Source organism: Ranitomeya imitator, chromosome 4 (genome assembly GCF_032444005.1).
Source record: "Ranitomeya imitator isolate aRanImi1 chromosome 4, aRanImi1.pri, whole genome shotgun sequence".
Taxonomy (NCBI): domain Eukaryota; kingdom Metazoa; phylum Chordata; class Amphibia; order Anura; family Dendrobatidae; genus Ranitomeya; species Ranitomeya imitator.
In genome coordinates, this window is record NC_091285.1 from 576,158,324 (window position 1) to 576,176,645 (window position 18,322).

Genomic DNA, 18,322 nt, shown 5'->3' on the forward strand with positions numbered 1-18,322 from the left:
AGTCAATTGCAAACTTGCTTAATTTAATGTTCTGATCTTTTCCATTATTCAGATCAAGAAGCTGCTCAAGACATTTCAATGACTCCGAAATTTGGAGCTGGTTAGATAAAACAAGTAATTTAATAACCTGAGAATACCTGTTTAAAGGGGTTGTTTTAGGAGTATGTAACTTCCCTTGGAAAAAAAATCAGCCAATACAACGGTAAAAAGCATAAAAACAGGTTGGTGGTAAAATCATGTGTTAACATGCAATTTCTAAAATGTAATGTAGGTACAGTTTTGTGCAACACTTCTACAGGTATATGTGAACAATTGCTGACATTATTTTGTCTGCAACCGGTTACCTGTATTAATGGATTTAGGCAAAGGGTCTACCTCCTCGTCTATGACAACTGGTTCAGGTCTAGGAAACACTTGGACATCTGAAGACAGGTTCCCACACTTGAGGACCGCATGGAATGGTGTGTATGCCACATCAATGAGCTTCCTGTAAGATAATAAAATAAAACAATTCTTGATCTACCCTCCCACAAGTGTAAATCAATGCCACAGACAGCAATATACAGACTACTTACCCAAACATGGACTGAACGTTCTTTAAGCACAGAGGGCCATCAATTGTGAAGATCTGACCTTCTCCATTATTCAGATCAATAAGCCGCTCAAGACAATCCAATGAATCAGAATTTTGGAGCTGGTTACATAAAACATGTAATGTGATTGTTAAATACATGCAACGTTTCAATGACATAAGAATCATAAAGTAACATTTAATTACTAATATAACAGAACAGTGAAAATCATCTCCTGACTTCAAGAGACAGGCCCCATCACAATTTTGCAATCAAAGAAGCCCAAATACCCCTAGTTACTAAGACCAGCAAAGAATTGGTGACCATACTTTTATTACTTTTTTATTCTTTTGTGTTAAATGTATGACATTTTTGACATCCAAAAATTGTTGTTTGTGAGAGTTTAAAAAAATTATAATAAAAACAAATTTTCATTCTGTAACCGTGTCACTGAGTCACTAAAAATTCTTAACCCACCACTTTTGCATTCTGGTAGTTCTAAGGACTCCTGGGAAGTCATATGGATTCCCAGTGAAGAAAGGGCTTGGAGACATGCAACAAAAAAGTGATCACCATCATCTCTGCATGTCTGTTTTTGTGTAGACCACTGGTAAGCGTGAGCAAACGTTCTGTGACCATAAAATTACAGTTAGTTGTAACATACAGAAAACCCCATTGTGTGACCCTCGCTAACAGGTCAGAAAACTTAACCTTTATTCAGTAACAAAATAAAATGAGGTTATTACAGGTGAAGGATTAAAAAAAGATTTGCCCCTAATCTGCTAACATTCTATATATTGAAAAGGGGATTGATTCTAATTATCACACAATGGCTCCCTGGGGTGTCATTTCTGCAGGAAGAAAGGCACTCAGATTAAAACATAAGTCCCATAAATTTCACCGTATACATGGTGTCAGAGAAAGGGACTAAAGGTCTGGATACACAAACATTGCAGAGATGATGGTGATCACTTTTTTGTTGCATGTCTCCAAGACCTCTCTTCGCAGGGAATTATTTTGTTACTGAATACAAGTTAAGTTTTCTGACCTGCTAGTGAGGGTCACACAATGGAATTCTCCCCTTCTGTTTTCTAGTAGTAATACATCCCTTCCAGATCATTTGTACCCCCCCACTAGTTTTTCTAGTTATAAGATAGTTAGAAAATGTTAATCTGTTCCTCCATTGTATAAACAAAAATATGTACAGTATTATTTCATTAAAAAAAAAAAACTGAGAAAAAAAAAATATATATAAAAAGAAAATCCAAACAAAAATAAAATTATCTGCAGCAAAAAGTGTACACCTCCAACACACATGCACCAATATGTCTTATGCAAATGCATTTTGCATGGCCATCAGCTCCTCGGGCACTTAATGGGAATTCCTAGAATTGAAAGTTTTCCATTATCCATACAATCTGGAATAACTTGCAGGATCCAACCGCTGGGACCCCCAGTGATTCTGCGAACATACTTGAATGGAGCTTTGTTATGCCCTGCTCTATTCAAGCCATGGTTTTGCAGAGCTGCATTTTGGGCATCACTCAGGGTGCCAGAGGTAGAAGCCCCAGCAAACAATAAGTTATCCCTGATCCTTTGGATTTGGAATAACTTTAATTTCTGGGAGGACCTATGTAATACACACATGGTCAAAATTGTTGGTACCCCTCGTTTAATGACAGAAAAACCCACAATGGTCACAGAAATAACTTGAATCTGACAAAAGTAGTAATAAATAAAAGATCTATGAAAATGAACAAATGAAACTCAGACATTGCTTTCCAACTATGCTTAGACAGAATTTAAAGAAAAATAGAACTCATAAAATAGGCCTGGACAGAAATTATGGCACCCGTGAAAATAATGTGACAAAAGGGATATGTTAAATCACGGTGTGTCCACTAACTAGCATCACAGGTGTCTACAATCTTGGAATCAGTGAGTGGGCCTGTATATAGGGCTACAGATACTCACTGTGCTATTTAGTGATATGATGTACTGTACAGACCAAAGGTTTGGACACACCTTCTCATTTCAAGATTTTTCTGTATTTTCATGACTATGAAAATTGTACATTCACACTGAAGGCAACAAAACTCTGATTTAACACATGTGGAATTATATACTTAACAAAAAAGTGTGAAACAAATGAAAATATGTCTTATATTCTAGGTTCTTCAGAGTAGCCACCTTTTGCTTTGATGACTGCTTTGCACACTCTTGGCATTCTCTAGATGAGCTTGAAGAGGTAGTTCTCCGGGAAAGGTCTTCCAACAATGTTGAAGGAGTTCCCAGAGATGCTTAGCACTTGTTGGCCCTTTTGCCTTCACTCTGCGGTCCAGCTCACCCCAAACCATCTTGATTGGGTTTAGGTCTGGTGACTGTGGAGGCCAGGTCATCTGGCGTAGCACCCCATCACTCTCCTTCTTGGTCAAATAGCCCTTACACAGCCTGTAGGTGTGTTTGGGATCATTTTCCTGTTGAAAAATAAATGACGGTCCAACTAAACGCAAACCGGATGGAATAGCATGCTGCTGCAAGATGCTGTGGTAGCCATGCTGGTTCAGTATACCTTCAATTTTTAATAAATACCCAACACAACATGGTCACTAGCAAAGCACCCCCACACCATCACACCTCCTCCTCCATGCTTCGCGGTGGGAACCAGGCATGTGGAGTTGGAACCAAAGATCTCAAATTTGGACTCATCATACCAAAGCACAGATTTCCACTGGTCTAATGTCAATTCCTTGTGTTCTTTAGCCCAAACAAGTCTCTTCTGCGTGTTGCCTGTCCTTAGCAGTGGTTTCCTAGCAGCTATTTTACCATGAAGGCCAGCTGCACAAAGTCTCCTCTTAACAGTTGTTATAGAGATGTGTCTGCTGCTAGAAATCTGTGTGGCATTGACCTGGTCTCTAATCTGAGCTGCTGTTAACCTGCGATTTCTGAGGCTGGTGACTCGGATAAACTTATCCTCAGAAGCAGATGTGACTCTTGGTCTTCCTTTCCTGGGACGGTCCTCATGTGAGCCAGTTTCTTTGTAGCGCTTTATGGTTTTTGCCACTGTACTTGGGGACACTTTCAAAGTTTGCCCAATTTTTCGGACTGACCGACCTTCATTTCTTAACGTAATGATGGCCACTCGTTTTTTTTTACTTAGAATTTGATTTATGGCAAGAAAAAAGCAGCTAACAGTCTATTCAGTAGGATTATCAGCTGTGTATCCACCAGACTTCTGCACAACACAACTGATGGTCCCAACCCCATTTATAAGGCAAGAAATCCCACTTATTAAACCTGACAGGGCACACCTGTGAAGTGAAAACCATTTCCGGTGACTACCTCTTGAAGCTCATCAAGAGAATGCCAAGAGTGTGAAAAACAGTCATCAAAGCAAAAGGTGGCTACTTTGAAAAACCTAGAATATAAGACATATTTTCAGTTGTTTCACACTTTTTTTTGTTAAGTATATAAATCCAGATGTGTTAATTCATAGTTTTGATGCCTTCAGTGTGAATGTACAATTTTCATAGTCATGAAAATACAGAAAAATCTTTAAATGAGAAAGTGTGTCCAAACTTTTGGTCTGTACTGTATATCAAACTCAATATGGGCCAGAGGAAGCAAAGGAAAGAGTTGTCTCAGGAAATTAGAAAGAAAATTATAGACAAACATGTTAAAAGGTAAAAGTTATAAGACCATCTCCAAGCAGATTGATGTTCCTGTGACTACAGTTGCACATATTATTCAGAAATTTAAGATCCATGGGACTGTAGCCCACCTCCCTAAACGTCGCCGTAGGAGGAAGATTGATGACAAATCAAAGAGACAGATAATATGAATGGTAACAAAAGAGCCCAGAAAAAGGAGATTTTTGTGTACTCACCATAAAATCTCTTTCTCTTAGCCTCTAATTGGGGGACACAGGACCATGGGTGTTACGCTGCTGTCCAGTAGGAGGCGACACTATGCATAATCTGAAAAAGATTAACCGTGGCTCCTCCTCTGCAGTATACACCCCTGGATGGTGTCAGCCTTCTCCAGTTTTGTGCAAAAGCAGTAGGAGGAACGTAACATGAACAACATAACCATGCCTATAAGAAGGCAACTATGTACGAACTCAAGAAAACAATATGAGAACTCAACAGTAACACCAGCCCGGAAAGGGTAACAGGGTGGGAGCTGTGTCCCCCAGTTAGAGGCTAAGAGAAAGAAATTTTACGGTGAGTACACAAAAATCTAATTTACTCTGTCACCTCATTGGGGGACACAGGACCATGGGACGTCCCAAAGCAGTCCCTGGGTGGGAAGCAATGGATGAATATTGGGCAGACAGGCCCCTAAACTTGGGGCACCGCCGCCTGCAGAACACATCTACCCAGGCTCGCGTCCGTTGAGGACTGGGTATGAACCCTGTAGTGTTTAGTAAACGTGTGTAGGCTAGTCCAAGTCCTTACACACTTGTTGTGCCGAAGCCTGCTGCCGAATTGGCCCAGGAGGCCCCTACCGCCCGTGTATAGTGTGCCGTAATACCGGCTGGAAGAGGAGAATTCTTAAGGCGGTAGGCCTCTTGTATGGTGGATTTGATCCACCTGGCAAGGGTAGCTTTGGGAGCTGGCAGACCCTTGCGGCCGCCTTCCGGAAGAAGGAAGAGAATCAGACCTCCGAAAGGATGCAGTCCTAGACACATATATACGCAATGCCCTGACAAGGTCAAGCGTATGCGGAGCCTTCTCCACTCTATGAACCGGGACCGGACAAAGGGATGGCAGTGAAATTTCCTCATTGAGGTGGAAGTTGGACACAACCTTTGGAAGGAAGGATGGGACCGTACGGAGAACTACCTTGTCCTGTTGAAAAACCAGGAAGGGCCATCTGCAGGAGAGTGCTGTCAGTTCAGACACCCTGCGTAGCGAGGTGATTGCCACCAAGAAAACCACCTTCTGGGAGAGAAGGCAGAGCGGGACCTCCTTAAGGGGTTCGAAGGGTGGTTCCTGCAATGCTGTCAGGACCAGGTTGAGGACCCACGTTTCTAGTGGTCGTCTGTAGGGGGGAACCAATCGGGAAACCCCCTGAAGAAAAGTCCTTACTTGTGGCTTGGTAGCAATGCGCCTTTGAAAAAGCACTGAGAGGGCTGACACCTGGCTCTTAAGCGAGCCCAGGGACAGCCTGGCCTCCAGACCCGATTGGGGAAATCCAAGTACTTTGGGGAGGGAATAAGGGAATGGGGTCTGGCTGCGAGATTCGCACCAGGTAAAGAACTTTCCAGGTACGGTAATAGATCTTGGCAGAGGCTGGCTTCCGTGCCCTGATCATGGTCCTAATGACGTCCGTCGAGAGCCCTGCCTGGGTTAAAACCCAGGTTTCAAGGGCCACACCGTCAAATTGCGAGCCCCTGAGTTCTGGTGGTAGAACGGGCCTTGTGATAGAAGATCCGGGCGATCGGGGAGGCACCAGGGGGCGTCTGCTGAAAGTTGTACGACGTCGGCGTACCATGTACGTCTGGGCCAGACCGGTGTGATTAGAATGGTTGGAACTCCCTCTTGCTTGATCTTCCTCACCACTCTGGATATCAGGGGGAGAGGTGGAAGAATGTAAAGAAGCTGGAACTGGGTCCAGTCCTGAACCAGAGCGTCTGCTCTGAGCGATCGCGGATCGTGTGTTCTGGCCATGAAGTTGGAGACGTTGGCATTGAAGTGGGATGCCATTAGGTCCACATCCGGGGTCCCCAACGATGGCAGATTTGGCGAAAAATTTCGGGATGGAGAGACCACTCTCCCGAGTCTATTCCTTGTTGTCTGAGGAAGTCTGCTTCCCAGTTGTCCACACCCGGAATGTGGACCACTGAGAGAACCGAGCATGTGTCCTCCACCCAGTGGAGGATATGTGACAGTTCTCGCATCGCCTGGGTACTGCGGGTCCCCCCTTTGTGATTCACATATGCCACGGCCGTGGCATGGTCCGATTGTATTCTGATGTGAGAGGCTGCCAGTAAGTGATGGAAAGCCCTCAATGCTAGGAGGATGGCACAAATTTCCAGCATGTTGATGGGCATGGTCGCTTCCACTGGGGACCACTTGCCCTGTGGTGTAGGTGCACCGCACCCCAACCTGTCAGGCTCGCATCGGTGGTCAGAACCTTCCATTGACCTGTGAGAAAGGATTTCCCCTTTGCTAGCGAGGTTGGCTTGAGCCACCAGTGCAGGGACCTCCTGGTTGACGACGTTAGCTGGAATTCCCTGTCGAGAGAAAAGGGATCCCTGTCACAGGACTTGAGAATGGCTAGTTGCAGAGGCCTGAGGTGAAACTGGGCAAATGGGACCGCTTCTATTGCTGCCCCCATCCAGCCAAGCACTCTCATGGCAAACCGGAGAGATCGAGGAGGTTTGCGGAGGAAGGTGCGAACTCCTAGGCGGAGAGCCAGTGCCTTGTCCTTGGGAAGGAGCACTAGACCCCTGGAGGTGTTGAATAGCATTCCCAGGAAGGTCAGAGACTGACTCGGGGTTGGTGATGACCTTTGTAGGTTGACTAACCAGCCCGTGTGACTCAAAGTGTCGGTTGTGATTGAGACGCTGAGCTCGCAGTCCTTGAAGGTGGGAGCCTTGATGAGTAGATCGTCCAGGTATGGAACGACTACTATGCCTCTGGTGTGTAGGACGTCCATGGTGGCTGCCATGACCTTGGTAAACACTCTGGGAGCCGTGGCGAGTCCGAATGGGAGAGCCACGAACTGGTAGTGGTCCTGGTCGATTGCGAACCTGAGAAAACTCTGATGAGCAGGTGGAATCGGTATATGCAGGTATGCGTCTTGTATGTCTATGAAGGCGAGATATTCTCCCTTCTCCATGGACGCAATGATGGACCGAAGAGACTCCATGCGGAAGTGACGGACCCGTACATATTTGTTGAGTTGTTTTAGGTCCAGTATGGGCAGTACGCTGCCTCCTTTCTTGGGGACTACGAATAGATTGGAGTAGAACCCTCGGAGGCACCCGGCCGCGGGAACCGGTACTATGACTCCTTCTTGAAGAAGCAAGGAAACTGCTTGGTGGAAGGCACGAGCCTTGGCTGGCGGTTTTGGGGGAAGACACTAGTTCCCTGACCCACCTGTCTTCTGTAATAGGCATCCAGACTTGCTGAAAGAGCAAAGTTGGCTGCCTACGGGTGTGATGTCTTCCAGAGTCCGTGAGTCATGAGGAGGAGAAAGTCTGAGGTTTTCCTCCTTTGGGCTTTGACTTGCCTGCTTTTGACTGCCAGGACTTGTCCGACCTTTGCGTCGACTGTGAGTTCTCCCTGCATAGGGAACGGTTACGATTTTGTGCTGGACGCGAGACGGACCAGCCTGAAGAATTCCGAAGGGATCGGAATCGGGTTAGGTTACGCTTCTTGTAAGTGTGTTTAGGTTTCAGTTGAGGGAGAGAAGTACTCTTACCCCCGATGGCGTTGGATATCATTGTGTCCAACCTTTCACCGAAAAGTCATCCACTGAGATACGGGAGGTGCGTGAGGGACTTCTTTGCATTCCGCAGCCAGAGGATACGCCGAATCGTGATGGCGTTTGATGCTATCCCCGCTACGCCCCTTGCTGAATGCAGAGCTGCATGAAGCATGTAATCTGCTACAACTGCTATTTGAACCGCTTGGTCCGACAACTCAGGAGCAGATGCTTGGAGGCCAGCTTGTAAATTTTTTTGGTCCAAGCCAGGATGGCCTTGGCAGCCCAAGCTGAAGCGAACACGAGAGCCAGGGAGGCCCCTACCACCTCGAAAATTGAACGAGCCATGCGTTCTACCTGCCTGTCTGCTGGTTGAGCTATCTGCTGAGGGTTGAGCTATCTGGCAGTGAAAGGAGGGTGTGTGCTGCTTGTCTAGAGACTGGTTGGTCCACTTCGGATGGATCTGTCCATTCCTTGGTATCCTTCTGTGGGAAAGGGTACCTTGCCTCCAGATATTTGCGATTAGCAAATTTTTTCTCAGGCTGTGAGAGCTGCTTTTTAAGGATCGCCTTAAACTCTGGGTGGTTAGAGAAAACCTTAGGTGGATTCAGAGTTCCTTCAAAGGAAATCTTGTGTTCTGGGGCCTCTGGTGGCGGATCAGAAATGTCCAGCACCCGATGGATGGAAGAGATTAAGTCCTCAACTAACGCTGTATTGCTAGGGGGATTGGGATCAGGGACCCCTCCGTTTCCTTGTCTGAGTCGGAGTCACAGATGCCTTCCGAATCCTGTGTATCACTGAGGCGTCCCCTGCTGGGGCTGGGGAGGAGGCCTTCTCTGGTCGGGATTGCGGAAATCTGCATTGTCTGCCCCTGGAAGGGGACGGTCTAGATGACCTGGAACTACGGTGTCTCTCCCTAGAAGGGGATGACCGTGTGCTATGGGATGACGCAGGTGGGCTGACCTATGGGTCCCCTTGCGTCCTGACCTAGACGTGGATGTGCCAGGGTCATCCTGTTCCTGAGTCAAGCTCTCCCTTGCTGGGTAACGGTCATAGCCGAGGCATGACTCGGCAGAGCCTGAAGCAATGTGGAGGTTTGGTGATCTATAGACTGCTTCATAGATTGCGACCTCTGAGTGACCCAATTCGGCATGGCATTAGACACCGAAGCATTGGCAGGGGCTTCTTGGGGCTCTGACGCAGTAGTCTGGATGCAGTCCTGGCAGTGTACATGCTGCCACTGGGAAGAGCGGTCCTGCAGGCTGTGCAGAATGCATAATAGCAGTCCTGCCCGGTTTTCTTGGACCTTGAGCCCGGCATAGTGCACAGAGTGCAGAAGGGTTGGCTATGCAGAGGAACCTATAGGGGAGCCTTATAGGGAATATGGATTCACAGCCAAGTAAAACAACCCAGCTGTGATCTTACCCCACCAGTTTGCCCCTAGGTCCAGCGCCGAAGATCCACAGTCCTGTGCCCCCCGGAGACTGGCTGGCCTGTTTCCTGGTCCTGCTGATCGGGAGGTGCAGGGTTAATTCCTGCAGCAGAAATGGCCGCCGAGAAGAGGAAGGGGGAGAAGGGGGCGGATAGCTGAAAAAGGCAGCAAAGCTGTGTAAAAACGTGCCCTTTCTGTCTCGATCTGCCCCCTCTATGACACTGTAGAGTGTCATATTTGTCATCCAGGGGGGCGGAGAGGAGGCGGCGGCGGCTTCAGCTAGGCCGAAGCCGTGGCCTAAATTAGATGCCTGATGCCCAGAAAGACTCCAGCCGGCGCGGAAGTCCGGGAGGGGGTCGGATCCGAACCGGACCCCCCCCCCGGATTTAAAGGCAGGATAGCGGTGGGGCTATAAGCGGAAGGAGGGGCCCGGTGAGGGGTCTCCCTGAGGCAGTATAGAGCTGGTGCTGCCGCAGAGACAGGGGAGCAGGGAGCCCCGTGTCTCTATTGTGCCATGCCTGCCTGCACTCCCCCCGGCCCCGACAGGAGCCCGCAGCTAAGCTGGGGTCCCTGGATGCAGGCGCAGTGTGCTGGCCCATTGCTGGGAGCTGTAGACTGCTGCCTGTACAGGCCCTACCTGAGGCGTCTCAACATAATGCCCCCAAAGGGGGATTAGGGAGGGTGCTGCTGTTACCATCAGGGGGCTTCATCCTTGCCTCGACCTCAATCCAGAAACCAAAAGGAAATCGGGAAGGAGGGGGGGACTCGACTTCAAACCAGCACCCGAGGGACTGGGGAAGGAGCGACATGGGGAATAGCCATCTCTACTTCAACCGGGCACCCCGTAATAGGGGGCCGAGGAAGGAGCCGTGCCGGGAGTCTCGCTGCAGACCCACTTTAGGCTGACGCCGTCCAGGGGTGTATACTGCAGAGGAGGAGCCACGGTTAATCTTTTGCAGATTATGCATAGTGTCGCCTCTTAGTGGACAGCAGCATAACACCCATGGTCCTGTGTCCCCCAATGAGCCGACAGAGTAAACTTCTAAACAGATTAAAAAGATTAAAGGTGAACTTCAAGCTAATGGAACATCAGTGTCGTCAGATCGCACCATCCGTCGTTGTATGAGCCAAAGTGGACTTCATGAGAGACGACCAAGGAGGACACCATTGTTGAAAAGGAATCATGAAGAAGCCAGACTGGAATTTGCCAAACTACATGTTGACAAGCCACAAAGCTTCTGGGAGAATGTCATATGGACAGATGAGACAAAAATGGAACTTTTTGGCAAGGCACATCAGCTCTATTTTCACAGAAGGAAAAATGATACATATCAAGAAATGAACATTGTCCCTACTGTGAAACATGGAGGAGGCTCTGTTATGTTCTGGGGCTGCTTTGCTGCATTTGGCACAGGGTGTCTAGAATCTGTGCAGAGTACAATGAAATCTCAAGACTGTCAAGGGATTCTAGAGAAATGTGCTGCTCAGTGTCAGAAAGCTTGGTCTCAGTCGCAGGTCATGGGTCTTGCAACAGGATAATGATCCAAAACACACAGCTAAAAAACTCCAGAATGGCTAAGAGGAAAACGTTGGACTATTCTAATGTGGCCTTCTATGAGTCCTGACCTAAATCCTAATGAGCATCTTTGGAAAGAGCTGAAACATGCCGCCTGGAAAAGGCAACCTTCAAACACAAGACAATTGGAGCAGTTTGCTCTTGAGGAGAGGGCCAAAATACCTGTCGAGAGGTGGATAAGTCTCATTGACAGTTACAGGTATCGTTTGATTGCAGTGATTGCCTCAAAAGTTTGTACAACAAAATATTAAGATAAGGGTACCATCATTTCTGTGAAGGCTTATTTCATGAGTTTTAGTTTTTACAAATTCTGTGGAAGCATGGTTGAAAAGCAATGTCTGACTTTCATTTGTTCATTTTCATAGATTTTTTATTTATTATTACTTTTGTCAGATTCAAGTTATTTCTGTGACCATTGTGGGTTTTTCTGTCATTGAACGAGGGGTACCAACAATTTTGATCATGTGTGTAAGTGCCTGTGACTCAAATAGAAATGTAACCGCATACAATAATTACTCCCAACTCGTTCTACGTTTGCCATATCATAGAAATAAATATGCACCTAGATGATTATAATCCATGTTTAAAGCTTTGTCTAAAATTTAGAGAGGGCGATTGATTTAAGACAAAAAAAGTCTCTGTTCTCTAACTTCAAAGAGATGAAACAGTTATTTATGATAATTCTACAAGGAAGAAACTGAAATTTGCATACATGTGTTGAACACATTCCTGATTTAATGTGCATTTTCTTACCTCTTCTAGATTTGCCATGCACATAATGTACAGCTTAGATGGGAAAGGGAAGGGCAGAGGAAATCGGTTGCTCTCGCTGCGCTGCTGTAAAGATGACAGGGAGTTGTGAAGAGAGCCCCTTCCGATGCCCAGGCATCCATCTGTAACCAGCACGACCTGACAAGAGTAACATGAGGCAGACAGTGAAATAATCAGTACAGTGTGACAACAGCAGTCACAATATTAATCATAATAATATAAATCAGTACAATGCAACAAATATCTGTAGGACGAATTTCAGTAGTTCAGAATCCTCTTCCAATACATTGCTTTGACAGATTAAAAAAAACCTTAAATGAAGAAAAAAAAAAAAGGATGGAGTAAAAATATATACTACCTTACAGGGGTTGTCCACTCTTCTGATGAAAATCTGCTGTCACTCTATGTGACACAAAACCTTCTGAATCCTTACAGCGAGCACAGTCAGGAGTCTCTGGTGTTGCTAGTGAGACCCCCAGGTCTCATAACGGTAAGTAAGTGAGGTGCATACTTCTGGCCACAATCTGACTAAATGTGCTTGGCCTCGCTCAACTCACTTGTATTGAGCAAGACCTAGCACGTTTAGTCGGCACCTGACAGCATGTATTTACATCCACTCTTGGTGGATCCTGACAGCATACAGTGCGCGCCCGCTATAAATATTCGGAAGTCTGCAGTCACATAGAATGACTGCAGACTTTCATCCAGAGACTGTACACTCTAATCTACAAAATAGTGACTCCTTTAGGGTAAACCTGCAGCATTACATGGGATATCTGAAATTACCTGGCAGGGAATAGTGGCCCCCCATTCTTGTTGGACCACACTGGACACACCTTGCAATGCTGACTCTAAACAGGTCTTGTCATAATCATCGATATTACTCAACGCTTCCTGCAACAATAAAAATATAAAAGTAAAATTAATGAAAAAAAAAATTACAAGTAAAACATATTGCTGCTTCCTATGATTATATTGTAAATAAAAGCACTAAAAAGAAAAGCTTTCATAATTAGTGATGAGCGAGTATACACATTGCTCGAGATTTCCCGAGCATGCTCGGGGGGTCTCCGAGTATTTGTAAGTGCTCGGAGATTTAGTTTTTGTTGACGCAGCTGAATGATTTACATCTGTTAGCCAACATAAGTACATGTGGGGGTTGCCTGGTTGCTAGTGAATCCCCACATGTAATCAAGCTGGCTAACAGATGTAAATCATTTAGCTGCAGCGATGAAAACTAATTCTCCGAGCATTAAAAAATACTCAGAGGACCCCCGAGCGTACTCGAAAAATCTCGAGTAACGAGTATACTCGCTCATCACTATTCATAATATAAATGGAGGAACAGTCATGGAGCACACGTGCATGACGACTCCTATAGACCCAAAGAGGTGAATGTAACGCTGTTCATACAAGGACAGCAGCTTTATGAAAGGTACACAGGACAATTAATGAACTTTAATTTCTATTTTGGAAGAACAAGATAAAAAAGGTCCACATTAGCTTACATATTGCATACCCTAGGGTCATTTTAAAAGGCCCCTCTAGCTGCCATAGCAACTCATTGGCACCCCAGAATCTTATTGCAGGTTGCTGATGGGGTTTACAAAGGGGGCTCCCTACCTCTATCTAACCAATGTCATGGACATAATTGACTATGGAAATTCATGGTTAAACAGACTGAGGAAGGCGTAGGCACAGCCCTTAAATGAATACGTCTTAGATCAGCAAAAGCCATGATATAAACTTATGGTGCACTTATCCTGAGAAGGGGAGATTTTCTGTCATTATCTATTTGGCTTTTGTTCTCTTGACAACCTACCTGAAGGGTGTTGTAGTCTCTAGTGAAAGGCACCATCAGCTCCCACAAGGAAGAGAAGACCACTAGTGCAGTGAACTCCAGCTTGTAGTTGGTTGCCATGTGTTCAAAGAGCATAGTGAGGCCATGGGCTGCCAGGTGCTTACGCTGGAAGTCCTCTGTCCCCTCCACTGGGACTGGCCGCGTCATGGAGAGGGACACATCCATCACCACCACCGTGGGCATCGTGATTGTCTTGATGTTACAGAAAAACTATGAAGAAATCTGCAACGTGGAAATAGAAAAATACAAAATCAGTTATTATAATTACCTGCAGTACACAACTTATATATCACTGTATATTTATAGAAGCATATGTGATACATTGTGATGCATAAAGGGGAACAGTGAACTTATATTGCAGCTTCAGGCAATCAATGAGGGTCCCAGTGGGCAGAACCACGCCAATAAATTATCTGTCTAAAAATTATCATTCAAAGAGAAATGTCATTTTAATTTTTTCTTCGTAATTCAATAGTACATTTGAAAATAACAAACTGTGTAATATATCTTGTTAGAGAAACCCATTTCTTTCCTCTCCTGGACTGATCATTCATTCTCAAAATTATAAATTCACGGGTAAAATCTGTCTTCACTGAATACAGTTTTTCAGATATTCTTTTGAGACGGCAGTTGGTGCTCACAAAGTTCTACGGAGAACTGTTGTTTCAGAAGAACTCACAGCAAAACGTCTGTGTCTGCTGATAGATCCTTCCTCCTTTAAATATAAAAGTGCCAGATTGTCGTCTCCTATTTCAGTAATGGGAGAATCTGTCTTCACTGAATACAGATTTTATCCATGAATTGACAGTCCAGGAGGAGAAAGCAGCAGATTTCTCTGATATTTTACATATTTGCCTATTTTCAACTGTACTATTGATTTATAAGATAAAATTAATCTGTCATGTAAAATAACACTATTAACCTGCAGCTATGGGGTTAATCTGCAGGTTAATAGTGTTCTGAGTCTGTGGGGTGGCTGCACTGAGCACTCCGCTGCCAGGAGGAAATTAGCTTTATTACCCCAGGCAGGCTCGCTCTTTCAGTCAAGGAACGCCACCACGGTTCTAGTCACTGCTGTGTATAGAGAGCGGCGGCTATAATGGAGCCCCTGGAGTTGCACAGTGTTAGAACGGTTAGAACACTACTGACCTGCAGATTAATAATGTAATTTTACATGACAGGTTCCCTTTAACTATACGTTCTATTCTCACTAAGCCAATATTGTCACTTATCCACAGAATATTTTCCTTTTAGATCCTTGGGAGTCTGATGGCTGAGACCCCCACTTTTTGTCTAACTCATAGTTGAGGTCAAATTTTGCAACTTTTGCCCTCTTTTTAGGCCAGCTCTGCCAACTCTTGGAACAGTCAGTGGGGCTTAGTGGTCGTGAATGTGAATGCAGTGCGGCCTGACACATCCATTATAATTTCTAACACAAAAAAGGTGGAAATTAAGACCAAAATCTACTTTGGTCCCTGAATGAAGCACAGTTCCGGTAAATAGTAAGAGACAGTGTCCAAGTCCTGGATTTATCAAGACCTTTTTCACAGGTTCAAATGTTGTTACCGTTTAGATGACAGAATAAGTTTTGTTTTACTTTTTCACCAGGACTTGGATTCTGTCTCTTATGATTTACTGGATTGTCTTCAAGTGGTTCCATGGAGTTTTGGACTTTGGTAGAGCCCTGCTGGTGCTTTCTCCATTCCTGTGAAGCTCAGCTCTGATCCCAGCACATCAGCAGCAGAAAAATGCACCAAATTCATTTAAAGTTGCACGCACCCTCTTAATGAATTGGGCGTATCACACCTCAGCACAACCTGGGTCAAAACCGATTCACAAAACATCCGTCTTGGTGATTCGGCTCTTTTTTGGTTACAACCCTCACCAAGTTGACTATCTGTGCTTGCTGTTAGAGAATAGAAGCATTTATGATTCCCTCTAGGGCGGATTTAGGGGTTTAGTATCAGGAGAGACCTCTGGTGCACTAAAGCTCTTCCCGGTTTCCAGGACAGATACCACCAGGGCCGTAATGCACCCCCACTGATTTATAACAGGATCCCCTGGTTTCCGAATCAGTGACAGATCCAATCACAGATGTGACCAGGAGCCGTGTACTCGTGTCAGCTGGAAATGAGAGAAACAGATTTTCCGTTTGGGATGTAAACAAGGACAAAGAGTTCATTCACTGACTGCAAGCAGAGGTCTAGATAATGCAGAGGAAAAAGACTAAGTATATCTGAATGTTACAGAACTCCTCACAAGACATGGAAAACCCCTTTAAGTCGAAGTGATGGTAATTCACATCCACTGGACCTGTGTTATTAGCTGTCCTGGTGGACTGTATGGGGTTTACATGTGCCGCAGTACAAGTTCCAAGCAGCACAGGTCCTTGTGTACGTGATACAGACCGTCCATGCCGGTGCAGTGTGGAACTACGAGTACCAGAATGCCCTGCGCCAATTGATATAGTTGTGTACTAGACTCATTCAACAATTACCACTCACTCCTTCACTCACCGTTTAGCTTCCCAGCCCGGAAGGATTTTAGCAGCGCTCCGGTCGCTGTGCATTAACAAATGTGTTCCCCTATGAAACACGCACTACAACGACGTTCCTGTCTCGCGCGTCTGTGTGTGACTGCGTGAGGGGCTTCGTGTGATAGTGTGGGGGGCTGTAAGGGACTGTGTGTGATTGTGTGGGGGGCTGTGTGTGCAGGGGGGGGGGAGACTGTATGTGTGAGGGGCTATGTGACTGTGTGGGTGGCTGGGGGGGACTGTGTGAGGGTCTGTGTGTGACTGTGTGAGGGGCTGTGTGCAGCTGGGAGCCGAACCCGCCAGTACCTGAGCGACATTGTGATCAGTCATGATATAGAAAGTCACTAATATGAGGCAGAGCTGTGATTCAGTGCAACAGAAAGACTCGAAATCTTGGTGGGACGTACTAAAAAGAATGAAGAAAAAGAATGAACATAATATCTTATAGGTCCAAAGAGATGAAGGGGTATTCTAGATTACTTATGCATCTTTGCTATGAAATGAACATGATTTAGATGTAGACCATTAGGAAATCAACACAGATCCCATATACACGGGTGTATAGCAAACAAAGAGAAAAAGAAGACATGCTATATAACCGGGACCACCAAAATATATACAATAATAAAGTTTATTAAACACCACAAACGCCAAAAAGAATGGTATCATTTAAAAACAGCCACAGTAATGTACATCCCCACAGTAGGGACTAGCCACCGGACAAACACTAAATGCACCCAATTAGATACTTCAAGGTATAGCATCAAGGTTATTGACAATAATCAGAACTGGATCATGCATTGAAGAAGCCAGGGGGTACTATAGATTGCCCAACCTCCTAAGGGAAATCCCAAAATTCTGAGCAAAATTTCACAATAAGAATAAATGAATAATCAGCTGCCAAGAACATAAAGTGCTTAGTGCAATAGATGAAACGGGAGCAGGAATGGCCAAAACCCGCTCACATAATCATGTGTGCAAAATAAGACACAAATTATTGTAGCTTCACAGAATGCAAGAGATTTGGCTAAAGCCTTAAATCAAGCTAGGGGGTGGTTTTACCCCATGGACCGAATACCTGATAGAGGCCTAAAGAGCATGACCAGTGAGGCTGCCGTCACACTAGCAGTATTTGGTCAGTATTTTACATCAGTATGTGTAAGCCAAAACCAGGAGTGGAACAATTAGAGGAAAAGTATAATAGAAACATATGCACCACTTCTGGATTTATCACCCATTCCTGGTTTTGGCTACAAATACTGAGGTAAAATACTGACCAAATACTTCTAGTGTGACGGCAGCCTAAGGCTGGAGTCACACTCAGCGTAAGACAATACGGTCTGTATATTACGGCCGTAATACGCTGAAAAGTCCCCAAAATAGTGGTCCGTAGCTCCTCCGTAGGCAGGGTGTGTCAGCGTTTTTTGCGCATGGCATCCTCCGTATGTAATCCGTATGGCATCCGTACTGCGTGTTTTTCTCGCAGGCTTGCAAAACCGACATACGGCTATACAAGGGATCCATGTGTAAAAAAAAAAAACATATATACTGTCTATATATATATATATATATATATATATATATATATATATATATATATATATGTCAGTAGACACATATATGTATATATATTATTACTTCATACAGCGCTAGATAGCTTTAAAGCCGGTAATTCAATTGCCGGCTTTTGCTATCTCCTTCCTAAAACCCGACATGATATGAGACCTGGTTTACATACAGTAAACCATCTCATATCACCTTTTTTTGCATATTCCACACTACTAATGTTAGTAGTGTGTATATGCAAAATTTGGCCGTTCTAGCTATTAAAGGGTTAAATGGCGGAAAAAATTGGCGTGGGCTCCCGTGCAATTTTCTCCGCCAGAGTAGTAAAGCCAGTGACTGAGGGCAGATATTAATAGCCTGGAGAGGGTCCACGGTTATTGGCCCCCCTGGCTAAAAACATCTGCCCCCAGCCACCCCAGAAAAGGCACATCTGGAAGATGCGCCTATTCTGGCACTTGGCCACTCTCTTCTCATTCCCGTGTAGCGGTGGGATATGGGGTAATGAAGGGTTAATGCCACCTTGCTATTGTAATTGTGCAGGCATGTACTACAGAGGACAGAGAATGAACTTCAATCC

At 45.2% G+C, this 18,322-nt stretch overlaps 1 protein-coding gene across 1 annotated transcript in view; it reads right to left on the reverse strand.

Moving 5' to 3' along the window:
• INTS14 (integrator complex subunit 14) overlaps positions 1–16,406 on the reverse strand; it is a 33,254-nt gene extending 16,848 nt beyond the window's left edge. The window contains exons 1-6 of the mRNA XM_069766366.1: positions 16,163–16,406; positions 13,608–13,868; positions 12,572–12,679; positions 11,768–11,923; positions 576–694; positions 345–487 (exon numbers count right to left, since the gene is read on the reverse strand). Coding sequence (XP_069622467.1) covers positions 345–487; positions 576–694; positions 11,768–11,923; positions 12,572–12,679; positions 13,608–13,829 — 748 coding nt within the window. The 5' untranslated portion in view covers positions 13,830–13,868; positions 16,163–16,406. The remainder of the gene's footprint in view (positions 1–344; positions 488–575; positions 695–11,767; positions 11,924–12,571; positions 12,680–13,607; positions 13,869–16,162) is intronic.
• Positions 16,407–18,322: the final 1,916 nt, after the last annotated feature.